At 46.5% G+C, this 15,750-nt stretch overlaps 6 protein-coding genes across 6 annotated transcripts; 5 read left to right on the top strand and 1 right to left on the bottom strand.

Moving 5' to 3' along the window:
- The first annotated feature begins 16 nt into the window (after positions 1-16).
- Positions 17-1,268, top strand: F4817DRAFT_349139 (SH3-domain-containing protein). Its single transcript, XM_049304796.1, has 2 exons — positions 17-215; positions 289-1,268. Exons 1-2 carry the CDS (start codon positions 153-155, stop codon positions 1,048-1,050), a joined length of 825 nt encoding a protein of 274 aa, XP_049155333.1. The 5' UTR covers positions 17-152; the 3' UTR covers positions 1,051-1,268.
- A 201-nt stretch (positions 1,269-1,469) lies between these two features.
- Positions 1,470-5,805, top strand: F4817DRAFT_349134 (uncharacterized protein). Its single transcript, XM_049304795.1, has 9 exons — positions 1,470-1,701; positions 1,779-2,581; positions 2,708-3,331; positions 3,384-3,854; positions 3,962-4,096; positions 4,155-4,676; positions 4,736-4,765; positions 4,926-5,270; positions 5,340-5,805. The coding sequence occupies exons 1-9, from the start codon at positions 1,581-1,583 to the stop codon at positions 5,607-5,609; spliced, it is 3,321 nt and encodes a 1,106-aa protein (XP_049155332.1). The 5' UTR covers positions 1,470-1,580; the 3' UTR covers positions 5,610-5,805.
- Positions 5,806-6,236: 431 nt separating this feature from the next.
- Positions 6,237-7,680, top strand: F4817DRAFT_349130 (P-loop containing nucleoside triphosphate hydrolase protein). Its single transcript, XM_049304794.1, has 2 exons — positions 6,237-6,419; positions 6,529-7,680. The coding sequence occupies exon 2, from the start codon at positions 6,538-6,540 to the stop codon at positions 7,330-7,332; it is 795 nt and encodes a 264-aa protein (XP_049155331.1). The 5' UTR covers positions 6,237-6,419; positions 6,529-6,537; the 3' UTR covers positions 7,333-7,680.
- Positions 7,681-7,931: 251 nt separating this feature from the next.
- On the top strand, positions 7,932-9,282 carry F4817DRAFT_349129 (uncharacterized protein). Its single transcript, XM_049304793.1, has one exon. The coding sequence runs from the start codon at positions 8,288-8,290 to the stop codon at positions 8,999-9,001; it is 714 nt and encodes a 237-aa protein (XP_049155330.1). The 5' UTR covers positions 7,932-8,287; the 3' UTR covers positions 9,002-9,282.
- A 269-nt stretch (positions 9,283-9,551) lies between these two features.
- On the top strand, positions 9,552-10,842 carry F4817DRAFT_247872 (3-oxoacyl-reductase). Its single transcript, XM_049299126.1, has 3 exons — positions 9,552-9,836; positions 9,919-10,540; positions 10,617-10,842. The coding sequence occupies exons 1-3, from the start codon at positions 9,778-9,780 to the stop codon at positions 10,695-10,697; spliced, it is 762 nt and encodes a 253-aa protein (XP_049155329.1). The 5' UTR covers positions 9,552-9,777; the 3' UTR covers positions 10,698-10,842.
- An 80-nt stretch (positions 10,843-10,922) lies between these two features.
- F4817DRAFT_349124 (small oligopeptide transporter) lies at positions 10,923-14,403 on the bottom strand. Its single transcript, XM_049304792.1, has 7 exons — positions 14,310-14,403; positions 13,456-14,251; positions 13,106-13,399; positions 12,996-13,056; positions 11,844-12,940; positions 11,525-11,762; positions 10,923-11,441 (listed from the first exon to the last, which is right to left on the bottom strand). Exons 2-7 carry the CDS (start codon positions 13,708-13,710, stop codon positions 10,987-10,989), a joined length of 2,400 nt encoding a protein of 799 aa, XP_049155328.1. The 5' UTR covers positions 13,711-14,251; positions 14,310-14,403; the 3' UTR covers positions 10,923-10,986.
- Between the last annotated feature and the right edge of the window lie 1,347 nt (positions 14,404-15,750).

Below are 15,750 nucleotides of genomic sequence, written 5' to 3'. Positions count from 1 at the left end.
GCCTCTGTCCGTTTCCCGTCATTCCACCAACAATCTGCTGCCAGTCTCCCGAGTAGCCGCATTTAAAAGTAACAATACATTTTCTACTTTCGCTACCTACACAAGGTAGTATCGTGAACTGTACAATTAGAGAGCCGACTTAGCTTGACAAGATGGTTACCCTCGATCGACAGGAGATTATCGCGACTAACAAATCGCTCCGTCTCATCAAGAATGTATGTTTGCATTTAGCTAGGCCTTCCCTCCATTAGGATAAATAGAGTATCCTTGTCGCTAACTAGTTTCCAGGAGCTTGAGCATCTTCTTGAGAAGGGAGTTCTGACGGACGATGTGTTCGACTCAATTCATAGAGCGCTTCCCGCAGAGACCTCACTTTCTGGTGCGCCTACACCATCAACGCGAGGGGCCTCTGTCGCCTCGCCGCCGCCAGGTCCCCCACCGCAACAACATATACCACCTGTTCATTCCATGGCCAACTTAGCAATCAATCAGAACCCGACTTCCACTCCCGCACCTCCAGCATATAGCTCAACCGGTCCGCCCTCACTCCCTTCGCGCACAGGGCCTCCCCCTCCACCCCCATCGAAGCCGATCATCGCCCACGCGAAGGCACTCTACAAATACCAGGCTGCAGACGACCGAGATCTGTCATTCGAGCGCGAAGATAAGATTGCTGTATACGAGTATATGAATGACGACTGGTGGATGGGACGCAACAAGCGGACGAACGCCGAGGGTATCTTCCCTAAGAATTACGTCGAGATAGACCATAGTGAGAAGTCAGGTTTCTACGCCCCGGCCCAACCGGTATACGCTACAGCTACGCCAGGAGGTAACGGTGGTTATCCGCCGCCGCCGCAGGCACAGAACCCGTATAATGCACAAGTTCCCCCTATGGCGGTGGCGCAAGGAGGTGGTAGTCCCAGCACACCTGCCGAACCGAGCAAAATAGAGCAGAATGGAAAGAAGTTTGGCAAGAAGCTAGGAAATGCTGCTATCTTCGGCGCTGGTGCTACGATTGGCAGTAATCTTGTAAACAGCATTTTCTAGGTTTGGCTCGTGACGATCCTCTGGTTTATATGTTGTTATTATTGTTGATGTTGCTACTCGTAACAAATTATAGTAAGATTGCAATTTGTACTAGCAGTCTATGCCCGGGTTAATGGTATGCGGGTTGATTCTACAGGGTTTCGGTTTGGTGGTTTTGGGATGATACGATTTACATTTATCACCTACGTAGATATAGGTAATTACATATTCATGACCTAGTAGTCTTTTTCGTCGAGTGCCTTGCGTGGTTATTCAACCCGTGTCTAATAAATATTGTAGACAGATGGATATACATTATATACCTAACCTAGTAACAAATTCGGCAGGCATATGAGGGTGCAGTGATGGGAGTGGATTCTATTGGCAGAGGGGAATACTTCATCTACCTATCGATTAGGTAGGCATCTTTATAGCTTTACAACTTTACAACTTACAAATTACATATTCACGTCCACTTACACAATAGGTACCGCCTATAATCTTCGGACATCCTCGACGGAGCTATCCAATTTCCTACATCCTCATTCGTCATGTCTACTAAGTCTAGATTCTGTCCTCTCTGCGGTGTCCTGGTTGATGTGTGGCCAACCCTTGGTAACGGTCTAGCAAATCCCGATTGTCGCCTTAACTGGTTACAAGAAGTTCGAGCCTGTATGTGTGGAAAAGAAACAGTCCCAATCCCAGTCCCAGTTGATAATACTTAGAAAAAAATCTCGCCTTTCTTTTAGTGCGAACTACGGACGAACTTGAAGACCCTTCTATAACGGGTACTGGATGGCTCGATATAGATGGAAATGTCATCGCCCCCTTCGAGTATAACAGTCACTATCGTGACTATGAACCACTGCAAGATCTACACCGTGATTTCGCGATACACGAAGTCGGTTATCCGCAATGTGATCCTATGGTATTCGAATACTGGTGTTATGTTCTCCATGATGCCTGCTGGAAGCTTCTCAGAGAACGTGTTGATCCGAATCACGCGGTTTCTGTTAATAGCCTAGCACACCATCTCTTCGTTATACTGTTCAATACCCCCGTGAGCGCCAAGAGCGAGGTTTTAGTACCCGGCCATGACTACGGACACGCCAGTCAATTCCACCCCCGCGAAGCAGAAGTGCATAGCCGCTATTTTACTCGTGTAAATTTGACCAGTTACTCTTTCATCACGGGCGATATAACTGAGGAGTTTGTACCCGATGAGGAAAGCCTTGACGATGAAGCCAAATCCTTTTACGCTTACTTAGCCAACTCTTACATGAAACATAGGAACTACTCTAAGCCAGATCCTTTCCTACTTCTTCCAAGCGAGCTTATCGTGCTCATCCTTGCCCATCTACCAAGTCGAGACGTTTGCAACTTACGGCTCGCTTCGAGGTACACGGCCGATCTTTCCTCTCCAGAGTTTCTCGATCAGAAGTTCTGGTCCAGCCGGTTCGGCCCGGATTTTGAAATGGGCTTCGTCTTTGTTGGCCTTTCCAACTCAAGGCCTACTGAGCCCGCAGACTGGCGGACGCTGTACCTCAAAGCCGTACGTGTAAAATATCCCTATAAGAGCCACCCTACTTTCTTCTGAAATCGATCGCATCATCTTACGTCTTCTTCTACCTTCACTCTTCCCACTGCGTCAATTACCTAACGATACTTTGATACGTAGAAAGGAGCATTAAAATCGGAACTGTTCCATGGCCTGAGAAACCGATATCGTATTTGGCATATATTTCAACATATGACTGACGCCTTATACGTACGTCTGGCAAATGACCCGTGCGCAGACAATCTCTCGTATTGGAACAAGGAGTGGTTCCCCCGAAGATCAGTGTTTGCAGAGGCATTCTTTTATCAAGGTTGGGCAAACACAACGAAACCACTATCTTTGAGTTGTAGGCTCTTTAGGCGCAAAGACCTCCTATGGCCCCCTTCACTAGATTGCGCACCCCAAAGGCTACGAGCTTCATTTATTTACTCGAATGCAAAGACATATATCAGCGGTTTCCAGTTCTTAGCTACTTGGCCTGGAGACCCTGCCCCGTATTGGGTCGGATTTATTAATCCGCGTAAAGGACACGAAATAGTTTTGGAGCCTCAGAATCCTGTAGAGTATATTGAGGCCGTTATGGAGACGAAAGGTCTAGTCGGATTACGTCTTCGTACTCGAGGGTTTCAAAACTCATATTCCGTCTCGATAGGGGACATGGAACTTACAGACCCTCAGAGAGGGATATGTAGACTAACACCAGGAGACAATATGCAGTGTGTCGGCTTTCACTTTGCGCTTGACGTGGGTTAAACGAGATTAAAATAATGCACGAGAGAGCTAATTCTCATTACAGGCCTGCAAAATTATCTCTATCTCACTTATAGAACAGCCAGCCTCAGCGTCACGGGCTTTTGTTGACAGAAGAAAAATGCCAGTTGCAGACTGGGATTGGCGCCCCGGAGAAATATGGAATCCAAGCATTCCGACCATCCATCCAACGTGGCATTTTCCTGCTGCCTTCATTACACAACACTTCAACTTATGTCTCAACATGGACTTCGGTGGAACTGATGGAAAGCTACTACAATCACTGGTCAGGATCGATGTATTAATAGGGAAATACCCCTCAGTATTCACAGGTATTTCATTCATTTATAGTGATGGGAGTGAGCGCTTCTATGGACGCAAGAACTTCAGGAATAGTGTAGACGAAATAATTGACACGCCAGCAATTCGACAATGCTTCCCAATTGACGGCCCGGGCGGTGAGGTTATAACCAAGATCACCGCCTACTATTTTCCGTACACCATCCAGGCCATCACGGTATGATCCACCCATTTCCCCTCTCTATTCTTTCCAGATGGAAGACGTACAACGGTAGTGCTCGCTAAAGAATTGGGAAATTACTTACGAACTTATCTTTGTATTAGGTTACCACCAACCTAGGAAGAGAGAATCAGTTTCACCTCTACGGTAAAGAATCCAGAGAAGAAACCGAAGAGAAGAGCTATGTGCTACAAGCTGAACCTGGGATGCATTTCACGGCATTCTATGCAAAGATCCATGTAAGAGATGCGCCACTAAATTGTATTGCTTGCCCCTAACTAAACGCGTCACCTCAAGTCACCCTTGGGACACTTCCTAGATTTCTCTGCACGATGTCAGATTATAAATACGGACTCGCAACCACCTCTACTAGAGCATTCGGGCATTCCACACTCCATTCCTATCACCGCAGAGACATTAGATTCAGCTCAGGACATGTTAGCATATCCCGGAGGTTTTGCCATCACCACCGCAGACTTTTCACGCCTTCGGAGAATCCGTGTTTCAGTGGGCAATATAAAGGAAATAAGTTCGCCAAGACATATCACAGGTCTCTGGCTCGAATACTATAATTCTACTATACCAGTCATCGTGGGACAATGGGTAAACGAGTTAGGTACCATTGACATCACTCCAGGTGACCGGATATCGGAAGTGATAACATGGCACGATTACACAAATCACTATAATCGAGTCAAATATGGCCCGCTCAGGAGGCTGAGAATAGTAACCGCCCGTGGTGTCAGCAAGGAATTTCTAGAACACCATAATGGCGGGGAAATATGTCTAGAGTATCGAGAGAACCCGTATGAAACTCTGGTTAGTTTAACTGTAAATACTACCTAGAGGCGACGTGTGTGACTAACTAGAAAGTAAAGAGCGGCATCCTCTGGGGTTATAATCATGAAGTACGTGTTTCTGATGTTATTTCCCCTACACCTACTCCTGGGCTTCTTCTTCTTATATGCACATAAGTTGCTCTTTGGGAGCTCATGCAACCTAGCCGCCCCTAAGACGGCGTTTTATTCTCTAACTAGTATAAATTATACTAACATATTTTTCCTACAGTGGGACCATGTTCGCATCTTCTATACACCAAAGACAGAAGTACCTAACACACAACTACTCATAGGTTCAGCTGACTACCTACTCCCTTCATGGTCAGTCGTGCAGAGGGCGTTTATACAAGAGACGCGTGAAGATGGTGGCCCAAATCCTGCCATAGCTATTGAAGTCACTTTTAGGCAGGTTACCAACGAGATTTGTGGTATTAGCTTTATCTACGAAGATGAAAAGTTTCTGACGCTCGGTATCGGAGTAAAAGGGGCAAGAAGAATAGCTATTCCTTCCGACGAGAAGTTAGCACAAGTGGAGATAGGAGGCACCCGACAGAACCATATCCTGTATATCAATGTGAGCTGACCACCCCTTGACTTACTCTAACCGCGAATCAGGGGTCGTTAATGATTACCTATTTTCCAGTTCTTGACAGCCTCCGGCCGGAAAATAGACTTGTCGCGGCTGAGTGTTGAAAATATCAATAAGCGCGTAGTTAATCGGACCGTGTATATCCTTGATCGATCTTGTCCTGGTCAACCTAGAATCGCTCGGACGAAAGTTTTTCAGGTTCCCGAGGGAGCCGGTGTACTTACAGGCTTCTGGACGTTGCCAAGGAGGCGTGGAGGTCTCCGGTATGGCAGATTCGGACCAATTTTCGAAAGTGCCAGCGAAGGCAGGAGGCTGGCAGGCTAAGTAACAGAAAGACGAGACTGTAAATAGGGGTAGAGCCACATTCAGCAAATCAGGTAGCACGCATACTTGCAGGCGAATTAAAATGCAGGTACCTAGTAAGAGCATACCTAGAGCGTTAGGTACTTGGATAATATTTCCTATAAGAGAGTGCCTTGGAATCAGGTAGCATAGAGAGAACTTCATCATCTTGGAATCACGGTCACTCTCCCTCTAAATCTATGTTTGGTGATACCCATAACATGATCAGTCAGAAAATAACAGTAGCTAGCAAATGACGGGATAAATACGGGTAAGCCGGCTAGTATTGTATCGGCTGCTAGCATGCTCTCGAGCGTTTGCTGCGAATCACCCCCCAAATAGTAGCAAAATGAGTGAGTGTATGGATAAGCTCGACAGCCTCACTCTAACCAATGTGAAAAAAAATCGAAAATGTGAGCCGTTTGTTTTGGTAGAATTACTAAGACGGGCAATTCCATTCAGTTCAGGGGGGCCGTTTGATTTATTCAAGCAGCTACGGGACTTGTTCGCGTGCGTAGGTGGCTGCGGGCGAAGCCTCGCGATTTTTCATGTCGGGGACTGGCTTGTGAGACAGAAATGAAGCATAGAGAGACGACTTCGAGCTATCCGAGTCAAGAAACATCCATACATTCTACGAGTATGGCGCACAGGTAGCACAGCTCTATAGAATAAGTATAAAACCCCTGGATTTCACCTCAAGCACTTGACACAAGACTATACTCGGCAATCCGACTCATAACTATCGTTCTCGAATAACACAATATTTTCAAATAGCGACCTTTTCAAATAACAGTAAGTTCTTTTTAATCACCAAGGCAATTGTTGCCTGTATGAATGTAGACAATGGCTGGCCCCTGGCACGTCCTCTCGATATGGTATAGGTTAATAACTTCGTTTGAAGGTAATCAAAATGTTCAAAGCCTTTGCTACAGCGATTCGACGCTTGCTTTCAAGAATCAACCTCGGCAGCATTCTATCTTTCCACTTAGTTGGTTGGGGTAGTAGAAGGGGTGTAATAAGCCACCGATTCCCGAGTGTAGTGCAGGAAGCATCAACGGGCTTATACAAATCACGTTCTTCTACTCAACCGCTTATCATATTCATATTGGGAGCACCTGGTACAGGGAAAGGTACACTTTCAAAATTCCTTAATACGACATTTTCTAGTCTGACTCACCTATCCTATGGTGACTTGATTCGTTACGAGGATAGAATCCCTGGCTCTTGGGTTAGTAGTTTCCCGCGGCGCGAAGGGACCGAAAGACCGAATATCCCTGCCCGTTCCGCGGTCACACTGCTCCGGAATACGATCGAAGACGGAGTAGTGCGGAACGGGCAGTTGGCTTGGCTCGTGGACGGCTTTCCGCGCCGAGAACAGCATGTAACGGAATGGGTAGCGCAGATGCCGCGGGCTCGTTGCATACTCTACTTAACCTGTCCCCCCGAGGTCTCGCTCGTACGTGTGCTTGGACGGGCCTCGACATCAGGGCGGCCGGACGACGCAAATGAGGTGAGAGCGCGGGAGAGAATTACGCGTTCCATTGCGGAGAGCGAAGCAATGCTCGTCGCCCTTGAAGAGTCGGGCATGCAGATAACTAGAGTGGATGCTAACAGGGACTTCGAGGTTGTACGGGAGGAAGTTCTTCAGGAAATTCGGGTAAGTTTACGGTATCGTATTAATGCAAAACCGAGAACACATTTTTAATACGTTTATAAACAGAACTTCTTGTATGACTAAAAAAGGCATGCTTAAAAGAATAATAATACCAATGCGATAGGTATAAGAGGTAATAGAGAAGTGGGTAGATGAGATGAGTACCCGGAGCTCTGTCTATGACATGTGCAACTGAAGACGGCGAAACGCGATCTGGATTTATAAAATCTTAAGCTCTGACGGGTTTTGCTGGTCGGGTAAAACAAGAAGAATTTTTTTTTTTTTTTTTACAGTTGTGGTAGAAATATGTGGATAGTAAGAATTAAAGGCCATTCATCATCTTGGTAGTTAGGGTAGTTGAGAAAGAAAAAAAATTATAATATTCTCTCTATTATTTTCTGTCGTCTAAAGTAAAACCGGGATTCATCCCGTAGCTTCAGAAAATTCTCTACTAAGACCTGGGCGGTGGATCAGGCTGGCCTGGAAATTCTTCTTGGTCGGGTGAAGCCGGGTCGCAAGTTTGGTTTGATGGCGCTTAACGGCCACCCCGTAACATTCCAACAGGTAGCAGGGCTCAGCTGGCTCGACTGGCTGACCCCTGGTCATACGATTATCAATAGCATAGTGATTCAAGAACACGCCACTGCAAACCCGCTTTTTTCTCCTTCTTTTCATTTTTCGCCAGAGGGAGTTACCCGCCTAGGCGTAACGGAACTGTCCAAGCTGTCAGGCTTGGCCTGATGAGACGAGAATACTTCGGATCTAATAGTTCGAGTATGGTTCTAGTATCACGGTCGTATAGGTTGTAATTGGTTTTTTTTTTTTCACTCGACTCATCGTGGCATGTGTGTATAATATAGTCTTGGCCTCTGTATATAAAATAGGACATCAGCCTGGGAGATAATCTAGCTACACATCCATCAATCTACATCAGATCCAAGATCAACGACTACTATCTATCAGATCAATCAATCAGATCAAAGCATCTACAAAACAATCATCAATCATGCAGGGTGATATCTTTCAGCTTGAGCAAATGGCTGCCACTCAGGTCGTCGCTCACGTCGAACCCAGCACTGTCCCACAAGACACTAAGACCGACCCTCAGGTCGCCATCTATAATGAGGACGACCTTTCACATCTACTCTATATGAACCACCTACACCGCAACGGCCACAAGGACAAGGTTATTGTCAACCACGTCTACCGTGATGGCTACACAACACCATTGGGGTCCCTGCCATCGGGTACACAGACGCCCGAATCAGAGACCAACGAAACCCCGGTCCTCAGCGACTGCGAGTCCGACTTCGACGAAGGTGTGTACTTACCATCCTCACTGGATCCTTATTCCCGGAAGAGTCCACTAAGATTTGAAGACGGCTTCCAATTTCCCGTTTTTCTCGGCAGGCAGGAGGAGGAGACGTCGCATGCCGCGGCGCTCGTGTCCGAACTAGACACCCGGCCGAAGCAGGTCCGCATAGCTACACCGGAGGAACACCACATCTCCAACATCTCGGGGCCGCTGATGTCATGGTGGCCCGCCTCGGAGGAGCTCATGGAGCACGAATGGATCGAGGAGGAGGCGGTCGAATACAAGGCCCCTAAGAAGACGTCGCAACATCAGCACGTCTCCAACATTGAGGGTCCCTTGATGTCCTGGTGGCCTCTTCCGCTCGAGGTACTGGAACACGAATGGGACGAACGATTTTACGAATAAAGAGGCTGCGCTTCAGTGACGCTTCTCTCCTTCTTTGGCGATTTTTGGCTTTAAAAACGGGCATGGAGTTCGGTGCATTTTTCAGCTTATATTATACCCTGGCGTCAGTTTTACTCGTACCCATCTACGCAGAATGAGCCCTCGAGCCTATAGACTTTTTGCTTTTCTATCGGTATCCGACAGGCTTATGGAGTTGAAACAAGGCCAGGGGAATAAATCTACAATCATGTGTATGTGATGGATAGGGAGAGGTTTCGGTTTCGGTTTCGGTTTCGGTTTCGCAGGCTCATTTCGGGCCGCGAAGGGAATATGGTCGGATAACATATGTATGAGAGGTCCTAGGGAACAATACAATAACTCTACTTCCCCATGAAAATGTCTTTTTTTTTCTTTTTTTTTAGTTGTGTGGCTTGACTCCCACCTCCCACTCTTGGCAATGTGTTTGTAACGTCGAGATAAGATTTTGAGCTAACGGGAATTAAATAAATTCTATTCGCTTTTGCTCGCCACTAGGCTTAAATACAAGCATTATACATAATTCTTTAGTCCGACTCTCCTTTATCATCGGAGCGTAGGATACCAATGACCCCCCTATCTAATAAACAGAAGTCCTCCGTATCATAGCACCGAGAAGCAGACGTCCTCCGAGCTCGGGTGGGGAGCAGTACATAAGTGGGGGAGTGTTATAGTGTAGTAGACTTGTAAGTCTTTAGAAAATAGATACATTAAAGTTCATCTTCGAAATAGCGTGTTATATTCAATACTACATTCTCACCATGTCTTCGAATCTTTCCGGTAAAGTGATCCTCCTCACCGGCGCGGCGAGCGGTATTGGGTAAGTTGTACTATATCTATCTCTCACCTAGACTCTGCCAAGCGGCCATTCTATAGCTCACGCATTTACATTCGTTCTTTAGACGAGGCACAGCAATTAAATTAAATAGCCTGGGTGCTATTCTCGCTATCACGGATGTCAATGAGCCTGCACTAGCTGAGACCCTTACGCTCTGTTCAGGCGGTAGCAATTCAGAGCATCACACTGCTCATACTCTTGATGTATCCAACTCCGCCGATGTAGAAGAACGCGTAGCCCAAGTCGTGACTAAGTACGGGCACATCGACCACGTATTCAACTGCGCCGGCGTCAACCCAACCGCCATGTCCCTGACAGAAACAAGCGAGGCATATTTCGACAAACTCGTCAGCGTCAACCTAAAGGGCATGTTCAACGTGACCAAAGCCACTATCCCGCACATGATAGCTCCGGGTGGCAGCTACGTCAACGTAAGTTCTATCTCCGGATGGAATCCCGACGCGGGAACAGCCGTGTACTGCGCGACCAAGTTCGGCGTCATCGGCTTCAGTAAGTGCATGGCGCTTGAACTAGGTCCAAAAGGCATCCGGGTGAATATTGTCGCGCCGGGATACATTAACACCCCGACCAATGCGGGAATAGTTAGGGGAACGCCCGAGGCAAGACGGCGTATGGAGCAGGGTAATGCTCTGGGAAGGATGGGCACGCCGGAGGATATTGCAGGCGTAAGTATTTGATATTATACTACTACCATTCTAAAGGGCTACGTTACTGTGCGAAATCTAACAGTAGATCATTTAGGTTGTCGCCTTCTTGATGAGTGACGAGGCTAGATATATGAATGGCAGTGTTGTCGGGGTTGACGGGATGCTGATAACGTGAAGCGGACTTCCCACATTTACAGTCCTTAGACTTTGAGCTTTGCGCTTGCTCATATACCTCATGGATTAAATAAGTTTATGATAATATCTCCATAGTCCCTGAATGCAGATTTCTTATGCCACCATATACTGACCAGAGTTGGGTTTTATATCATTAGCCCCTTATGTTCAGGGGTTCCACCTCACGGCGACTTCATCAGATTTCGGTTCTAAGAAACCTGAAAGATCTGGTCATCATTAAATCAATTATCATCATATAAATACGCTAGTTAGATACTAATACGTATGGGTTAGGCCCAGGTCTCTGGCCCAAATGTTTCTCCATCGGCAACAAAGCTCTTGATTGCCAACCCAGTCTGGTCAAGTGTATCAAACACATCATAATTCCCGTACCACTTAGGTAACTTAGCAGAGGTGAGATAGAGCGTGAAGAAGATGATAATAGTCGAAACCGCTAGGCCCACGTCTAAACCTGCCGACGTGATATAATTATACTGCATCCACCAGCCATTCCACCTTCGCTTAATGTAGTAATTGAATATGAAGCCGACTGTACCCCAGCAGAGATACGTGTATGCCGTGGCAGGTGGAATCCAACCGGAACCTCCGAAAATAAGCGGCATATTTATAAAGCGGAATATTGACTTAGGAGCGCGACGGGCTAAGAACCAGGTAATTATAGGAGTAACGGCGCCAACGAGCCAGAACCACTGCAGCGATGAGTAAATGGCATCACCACTAAACACTTTAGGACGCATTAATATTCTTGCTCGTAGGACGATGACGGCTGGATGTTTAGAGAATTGTGCGATGTTGAAATTTACTTACTTCGCGCAGGGCCGATAGCACCCCATATAATCGATGCCGTATAGAAAACTCTGCCATTCGGACAGACATAGTTATCGGGCTGGTCGTCAGAGCATATATCCGGGATAGTTGCCAGAGCCCAATTCATGACAGCGATCTGGACGACGGCCGACCATAGGGAAGCTGCCAGCTGTGACCAGAACATAGCGCGGGGAGGCACTTTCATATAGTGACCGAGCTTGAGATCCTGTGCAAAGTACTATAGCCTAGAGTTAGCATTTGGAATTTACTAGACGTAGTCAAGTGAGTCGAAAATAAACTTAGGAAGTATACTACTAACAAGGGCTTGTTGCATGCAGATATAACCATAGTTTTTAAACATCATCATGGCTAGAGGATGACCGGGCAACATGTAGCCAATGACAAATTCGGTTAAGACGTTCAGCCCGAGCTGAATATTTGTGATGGCCTGAATGATGCCTATCGGGATTGTCCATACCAATGGGATTAAGATGCAGACGACATAAGCCCAGGCAGGAAACCCTGTAGGCCAAGCACAGCACACAACAAATGACAACCCAATCATTATAGCAAAGAGAGCAAGGTACCACCAATCCTCGGCGTCCTTGTACTTTCTCATTAGCTTCATGTGGATGTCATCCTCCTGCCTACGGGCAAGCTTGAATTGCGAGACGACTTGCTTCCCGTGATATAGAACAACATGAACGACTACGGCGGCGACGGCAGCGAAGGACATCCCATAGGTAAGGGCAAACTGAGTAGAGAGGAATAAGGGGGAATAATCGTGGTACTTCTGTTCATTGAAGGTCAAATCGTCGTTCAAGATTCTCGAGACGTTGTAGACGGCACCGGTATTGTCAAAGGCACTGGACGACTGGACAACAAAGTAGTCGGCGTACCATGTGCCAGAGAAATGCAGGCCCATAGAAACAAAAATGCAGAAGATGACCACACCCGCTACGGCGTTGGCTACGGCGTGGAAAGGCGGAATGAGTGGAGATAGCGCATAGCCAGAAATGACAGTCCAGTCTAGAGTTGTCGGTAGGAGACCATATCCGTGCAACCCCCCAAAGATCTTGTTGACAACAACGTTCTTGGGGGCAGCCCAGCATACGAACGTGAAGTAAGATAACCCTTGAAAAATCCAGCCTGGAAACCAATACCATACGAACCCGCCTATCATTACGTATAAGAACCATCGATACCGGCTGATTCTCCAGCCATTCGTCTCAGCAGGATCGGAAGGAGAATGATCGTGGAGAGCATAGAACAACGAAGCGTTAACGAGGTCGGAAGGCCATATCATCGCAGCCGGCCAGACGAGGAAGCGTCTAGCTAATCCGGCCAGACCGTATCCAGTGCAAAGCGTAGTGATGCCGAATAGGATTTGGAAGCCCCAGCCGAAGTGTTGCTTATCTTTTCTCTGAGTATTAGTTATGTTGTAGAGCCAGTACTTCGAGGCACAACTCACAGAAGACCTGCTGAGCGATCAGGACGTCGGTGGCATACAGAAAGCCTCCACCATAAGCGGCCTAGTCATGGTTCAGCTTCCATCCACTCAAACTTATTTTTAAGACTCACATTCGACATGGCGACGATAATGACATGCTCCTTGAAATTGAACTTTCCCGGCTTGAAGTTGAACTTTATCCCCCATATATTAAACTGTCGGTCGGGGAATATCAAGTCCCATCCTAGCCCAATAGGGTACGCGACCAACTGGATGACGTACGTGGTGATTTGTATAGTAGGATTCTTCAAGGAAAAGAGCATATTTACGGCCGAGCCTACGGTGCACAAAATCAAGCCGATTACCCAGGCACGAATTGTATTAGCTGGTAAGTCGACATCGTAATTCCTTACTGCGGCGCGCACCTTTTCACTCGTTTAGATATCTTAGCAGGTCGTAGGCGGCCAGGGTAAAGACCTACCTCGGGGTAAGGACTATTTTCTTCGAGCAGGGCCGTCTCGATCTCGACGCCCTTCTCGGTATCGCCAGAAGCAAGAGCCGTATCGACCTCGTTGAGCTCTTCAATAGGTAAATTAGGATCAAGCTTGTGCTGTTCTTCGAAGCCCTTGAGAGTATTTAGTGCCTCAACACCAGTGACCTCTATGACCTCGCTAGAAGAGGTGCTGGCCGGAGTAATCTCCTCGGCGACAGCGCGCTTACGAAAGTTGAAAACCATGTCGACGCCCGGGGAAGAGTTATAATGATGTCAGAAACCAATGCTCATATTTGGCCTGACCGTAGCACAACAGAAGAGGGAAGTGAGCAGAGGGCAGAGCCTAGACCCGAGACTAATAGGGGTCGCATGTTACTTTATACCGGTGTAGATCAGCTCAAAAGCGAGAGTAGGTATGTGTCACCAATGTTCTCAGCAGAACTTGAGTGGGACCCTAGGTAATATCGTTTCTCCCACCTGTCGTCGAAGCCGGGCTGGGTGAGACCACGAGCTGTGATACCTGGCGAGTGGTAGCCCCGGCGTGGGGAACTAGTTTTTTGCTCCTTTCGAGATTGGATGTTATGGGAGACGGGTATGCATACATATACCCTAGTCATGGGTAACCTGCCTAAATTGGATAACTCCAAGTGGATGGATAACCGCAACGCAACGAGCTGTACCATGGTGGTATACTTAGCCATTACATATTATCCTGAGTGGGGCCATCCGTAGAAGTAGAATTGAGAAGACGGGTTTCCGTCCGTAGACCTTACCCCTTTAAGCCCTGCGTGTGTACTTAGAAGATGCTTTGTATTGAGAGGGAGGGATACTAAGATACTCACTAGTTATCAGGTATTATAAGAAACTAGACAATGTGAAAATCGAGCAAGCACTATTTTAGGGACGAAAACTCTTTCGTCATAACTTGAAAATCATAACTTCGTTACAATTTTAGATTCAATATGTGCATGTAAAAAAGGCAATATATTTAGCTATACTACATATGTAATAATAAAAAGGCTACGTGGCCATATCCCGTAACTATGCATGTGGCCAATAGGATCTACAGGATAGCAACATATGTAGAGGGTAGCTACCCTATATATAAAATTAATATTTCTAATATAGGGGGACACCCCCCTGTACCCCCCGTTGCCTCCGGCGGCCCTCCCGGGGGGCGCTTAGCAGCGGGCTATTGCCTGCGGCAGGCCTCTATCTTACAATCTACAGCACGCGTTCAGCTAGCTTACCAGGCATCTCAGAGGGACCTTATTGAAGCAAAAGTGAGGCTCACGATACTGCCTTCTGAATAGCGGAACAGGGGATTCGTGGTGTTGAGAGGCTAGAAAAAAGGATGTAGGAGTAGAGGAGTGTCGAGTAGCGAGATGAACGGAAACGTCGTATTTAGTCAACTGTAAGAGATAAGATAAGCAAGCTAGTCACGTGATATAGGGCTAAGCTGGCAGCGCATACCTGAAAATTGCTTCTCAATAACCTCGTGCGAGGCCTTGCAACGGCAGGCAAAAGTGAGGCTCACGATACCGTGATATTAGTAGGCAAGCGATATATGTGTGGTGGTGAGTAGAAAGATGTAAAAGGAAGGAAAAAGAGGTTGAATGCTAAAAAGAAGGTTATTATATATAAGCTACTGATTAGATTAATCAGTCAGCTGATGATTGGATTAGTAGATTAGCAAATCAGTCCACTGGGGATTAAATCAGCAAAAGTGAAGCTCACGATATTGTAATATTGGTAGCTAAGCGATGTGTGTATGGTGGTAAGAGATTAGATTAGTAGACGAGTCAGCTAATGATTGGATTAGCACACGAATTAGCTAGGGGTTAAATTAGTAAAAGTGAAGCTCACGATATTGTGATATTAGCAGGCAAACGATGTGTGTGTGGTGGTGAGTAAAAAGATATAAAAGGAAAAAGAGGCCGAATGTTAAAAAGGTGGTTATTGTATATATAAGCTGCTAAGAGATTAAATTAGCAAATGAGTTAGCTGGGGATTAAATTAGCAAAAATGAAGCTCACGATATCGTGATATTAATAGGTAAGCGATACGTGTATGGTGTTGAAAAAAATGTAAAAAATCAATACGTACCTGAAAATGACGCTAGCAATAGTAGCGAAAGTGAAGCTTACGATACTGTGATGTTAATAGGTTAGCGATACGTGTATGGTGTTGAAACAGTTGAAAAAAGGGTAATAATGTCAATACATACCTGGCAAAAGCGCCAGCGATAGCAACCAAAAGTGAAGCTCACGATATCGTAATATT

The sequence above is a fragment of the Daldinia loculata genome (assembly GCF_022478755.1).
Source record: "Daldinia loculata strain CBS 113971 unplaced genomic scaffold F4817scaffold_63, whole genome shotgun sequence".
Taxonomy (NCBI): domain Eukaryota; kingdom Fungi; phylum Ascomycota; class Sordariomycetes; order Xylariales; family Hypoxylaceae; genus Daldinia; species Daldinia loculata.
This window is presented reverse-complemented; position numbering and strand designations above follow the sequence as displayed.

Excerpts from the sequence above, each read along its gene's own strand:
- F4817DRAFT_349129 (XM_049304793.1), top strand. The coding sequence starts at position 8,288 with ATGCAGGGTGATATCTTTCAGCTTGAGCAAATGGCTGCCACTCAGGTC.
- F4817DRAFT_349130 (XM_049304794.1), top strand. The coding sequence starts at position 6,538 with ATGTTCAAAGCCTTTGCTACAGCGATTCGACGCTTGCTTTCAAGAATC.
- F4817DRAFT_247872 (XM_049299126.1), top strand. The coding sequence starts at position 9,778 with ATGTCTTCGAATCTTTCCGGTAAAGTGATCCTCCTCACCGGCGCGGCG. Across the intron at positions 9,837-9,918 it reads GGCGCGGCGAGCGGTATTGG|ACGAGGCACAGCAATTAAAT; the intron begins GTAAGTTGTACT and ends TTCGTTCTTTAG. Across the intron at positions 10,541-10,616 it reads CGCCGGAGGATATTGCAGGC|GTTGTCGCCTTCTTGATGAG; the intron begins GTAAGTATTTGA and ends TAGATCATTTAG.
- F4817DRAFT_349134 (XM_049304795.1), top strand. The coding sequence starts at position 1,581 with ATGTCTACTAAGTCTAGATTCTGTCCTCTCTGCGGTGTCCTGGTTGAT. Across the intron at positions 3,855-3,961 it reads ACACCATCCAGGCCATCACG|GTTACCACCAACCTAGGAAG; the intron begins GTATGATCCACC and ends TCTTTGTATTAG. Across the intron at positions 4,097-4,154 it reads CATTCTATGCAAAGATCCAT|TCACCCTTGGGACACTTCCT; the intron begins GTAAGAGATGCG and ends CGTCACCTCAAG.
- F4817DRAFT_349139 (XM_049304796.1), top strand. The coding sequence starts at position 153 with ATGGTTACCCTCGATCGACAGGAGATTATCGCGACTAACAAATCGCTC. Across the intron at positions 216-288 it reads CGCTCCGTCTCATCAAGAAT|GAGCTTGAGCATCTTCTTGA; the intron begins GTATGTTTGCAT and ends ACTAGTTTCCAG.
- F4817DRAFT_349124 (XM_049304792.1), bottom strand. The coding sequence starts at position 13,710 with ATGGTTTTCAACTTTCGTAAGCGCGCTGTCGCCGAGGAGATTACTCCG. Across the intron at positions 13,400-13,455 it reads AAAATAGTCCTTACCCCGAG|GTGCGCGCCGCAGTAAGGAA; the intron begins GTAGGTCTTTAC and ends ACGAGTGAAAAG. Across the intron at positions 13,057-13,105 it reads TTATCGTCGCCATGTCGAAT|GCCGCTTATGGTGGAGGCTT; the intron begins GTGAGTCTTAAA and ends AACCATGACTAG.